The sequence below is a fragment of the Zonotrichia leucophrys genome, chromosome 4 (genome assembly GCF_028769735.1).
Source record: "Zonotrichia leucophrys gambelii isolate GWCS_2022_RI chromosome 4, RI_Zleu_2.0, whole genome shotgun sequence".
In the NCBI taxonomy this organism is placed as follows: domain Eukaryota; kingdom Metazoa; phylum Chordata; class Aves; order Passeriformes; family Passerellidae; genus Zonotrichia; species Zonotrichia leucophrys.
Window position 1 is genome coordinate 13,540,520 of NC_088173.1, and position 2,538 is coordinate 13,543,057.

At 67.0% G+C, this 2,538-nt stretch overlaps 1 protein-coding gene across 2 annotated transcripts; it reads right to left on the reverse strand.

Annotated features, from left to right (window-relative positions):
* Positions 1–550: 550 nt before the first annotated feature.
* On the reverse strand, positions 551–2,011 carry HELT (helt bHLH transcription factor). Of its 2 annotated transcripts, none has more exons than XM_064712261.1 (4): positions 1,985–2,011; positions 1,510–1,614; positions 1,267–1,363; positions 551–1,140 (listed from the first exon to the last, which is right to left on the reverse strand). In XM_064712261.1, exons 1-4 carry the CDS (start codon positions 2,009–2,011, stop codon positions 647–649), a joined length of 723 nt encoding a protein of 240 aa, XP_064568331.1. In that variant the 3' UTR covers positions 551–646. The 2 variants fall into 2 exon arrangements, with proteins under 2 accessions (XP_064568331.1, XP_064568332.1); XM_064712262.1 differs by having other exon boundaries at positions 551–1,143.
* Positions 2,012–2,538: the final 527 nt, after the last annotated feature.

Genomic DNA, 2,538 nt, shown 5'->3' on the forward strand with positions numbered 1-2,538 from the left:
CCTCCTCTGAACGAGCTGCGCAGCGGAGAAATTCTCTGACAGAGCACAGGGGAGACGCGGTTCTGACACGTGCCCCTGGAGCCTCCCTCCACGGGCGCGTGGGAGGGCAGCACCCGCAGGGCTTGCGGGCGAGGGCTGCATCCGCCACCTCCGGCGTACGCCGGGACTCCCTCCCAGCCCCCGGTGACAGCCTGCGAGCAGACTCCGGGCGGCACCGACACCCGGCCCGTCACGTCCTGCCCCGCCTGCCCGGAGCGCCGGCCACGGCCGGTGCGTGCAGCAAGCTCCCTGGCCCTCGCTGACCACGTCTCGCTCGTTTCTTTGCCCTGGTGGCTGCGTGGGGAGACTCCCACCGCCACCCGAGGAAGCTCCCTCACGGAAACAAAAAGCAGCGGCGGGTATAAACTTTTATTCCAAGGCATCACTTGTACAGGCACTGGACCCCGAGGTGGGAAGGCGAGCGGGTGGGGGCAGCTTCAGGCCCTCGGAGAGGGCGGGCGGGGGCAGATCTGGGCCCCCGGGGGCTCCTCCTCGCCATCCGGGACCCCTGCGCATCTCCCTGCCCCCGGCAGCCTCCCCGTGCGCCCGGGTGTAACCCGCAGTGTCCGCGGTCATAAATAGGTGTTCTTTCAGGCGGGACGAGTCTCTATAGCATGGAGGGGTGCTGGCCCGGGGGCAGCCCGAACGCGTTGGGGTGGGAATGGCCGAGGAGGTTGAGGTAGTGGCGGTCCAGCCCCTGCACGGATGAGAGGAAAGTGCTGCGCTGCTGGCCGGGGCTGGCGAGGGGTACGGCGGCGCTGGGCAAGTGGTAGGGCAGGGCGGGGTTGCGGGCGGCGCCGTGCCAGGGGAATGGCCCCCCCGAGGGCGGCTGGAGCACGCCCTCGGCGGGACTGTGGACGTGCCCTGGGCAATCGGGCCCAGGATGCAGCGGGTAGGAAAAGTCCGGCTCCGGGAGGGAGCCCAGGGACGTGAAGAGAGGCTCAGTAACGAAGCGTGCTTTGGACTGGAGAAAGGCCAGGATGCGGGCGTACTTGGTGTCTTTGGTCTCCATCCTCTCCACCGTTGTCAGGTAGTGGACCAGGTTCTTCATGCACTCGTGGTAGCCGTAGTGGAAGTAATTGGCGAACTCGGAGAGCAGCTCTGCTGGAAAGGAAAGGGAAGGGAATCGAGCTCCTCAGGGTCTGGCCGGGAGAGGAGCAGGGAAAGCCGCCTCCACACCCCGAGTGAGCCGGCGGGGGCCGCGGGAGGTCACTCCCGCCCACCTACCCTTCTCCCGGCCGCGGGGAAAGTCCGCCGAGTGCAGGGCCCGCAGGTACTGCACCGTCATCTCCAGGATCTCCGCTTTCTCCAGCTTCCCCGAGCTCTGCAATGGGCAGGGCAGGTGGGCATCACCTCTCCCCTGAGACTGCTCTGCGTTCCACTGGGCTGCCCTCTAGCCCCGCCGTATCGGGGGGGATATCGCGGCGCACCGGGGAGAAAAGGGCGTAGGGGCTGCTCCCCCCGGCCTACCTGCTTGGCCAGAGCCATGGGCACCGTCTTCCCTAGCTCGGTGAGGCAGCGGTTGATGCGGTCCCTCCTCCGCTTCTCAATCACTTTGTGGGAAACCGGCGTCCTCTGCAAAATATATGGGGCGCGTTAGTGGGGGAAGAGAAAACAGATGGATCCAGTCTCGCTGTGACAGCTGCCCCCGGCCCCGGTCTCGACCCCTCCAGGGAAGGCAGTCCCCAACCCCGCTCTGAGCAGCGGTGCCGGGCGCGACGCGGTCTCGGGGAGGATGATGATGCTCCGGTGGCCGGTCCTCTCCGCGCGGCCCTGGTGGCTCCCCGACTGCGCGGACGGCCCTGGCAGGGCAGCCTGTTTTTGTGAGGGAGCTGTGGTTGTTTTTTGTGGGGGGCTTTTCAAAGGGGAAGGCCGCGAAGGGCTCGGGGCTAGGCCCGCTTGGCGGCCCCGCAGACCCGTGCGCGCAAGGCGGGCGACGACTCACCCTCCGCTCCTTGAGCTTGGAGGCCATGGTGGGCTCTGCATCCCCTCTCTCTCCGGCCCCCTTATAAAGCCATCACTACTTGGGGGGGACCCCGGGGGGCCTCCACGGGCCCGCTGATCCCATAGGATTACGGGAGAGCGGCGCCGAGGGAGTGTATGCATTAAAGATCAGGGTGGAAGGGGGCGAGGGGATGAGGGGCTTTTTTTCTTCTCTCTTCTTCCTTTCTCCCCCTCCTCGCCCCCGTCCACGCAGCCGGGGGCGGCCCAGCTGTGTCGCCCCACGTGGACCTCGGGGACACACGTGACTGTCCCACAATAGCGGCGGGGATGGGGCCGGGGATGCGGCGAGCGGGGCGCAGGACGCGGTATCGCGCCCTGCGCCCCGCTCGCCACATCCCCGGCCCCGTCCCCGCCGCCAGTCTTCAAATCCCCCGCACCCCCTACCCCTCCCCTTAGCCCCGGAGCTGACTGCATTTTAAAGCCTGTCCAGAGTCATTAAAGTAATTAAGTAAGCCCTTAATAGGCTGTTCCGCCCAGTTCAAGGGAGAACCCTTG

Coding starts and splice junctions, on each gene's coding strand:
- HELT (XM_064712262.1), bottom strand. CDS start 2,011: ATGGCCTCCAAGCTCAAGGAGCGGAGG. Junction 1,364..1,509: donor CCATGGCTCTGGCCAAGCAG/GTAGGCCGGGGG, acceptor TGCCCATTGCAG/AGCTCGGGGAAGCTGGAGAA. Junction 1,144..1,266: donor TCCCCGCGGCCGGGAGAAGG/GTAGGTGGGCGG, acceptor TTTCCTTTCCAG/CAGAGCTGCTCTCCGAGTTC.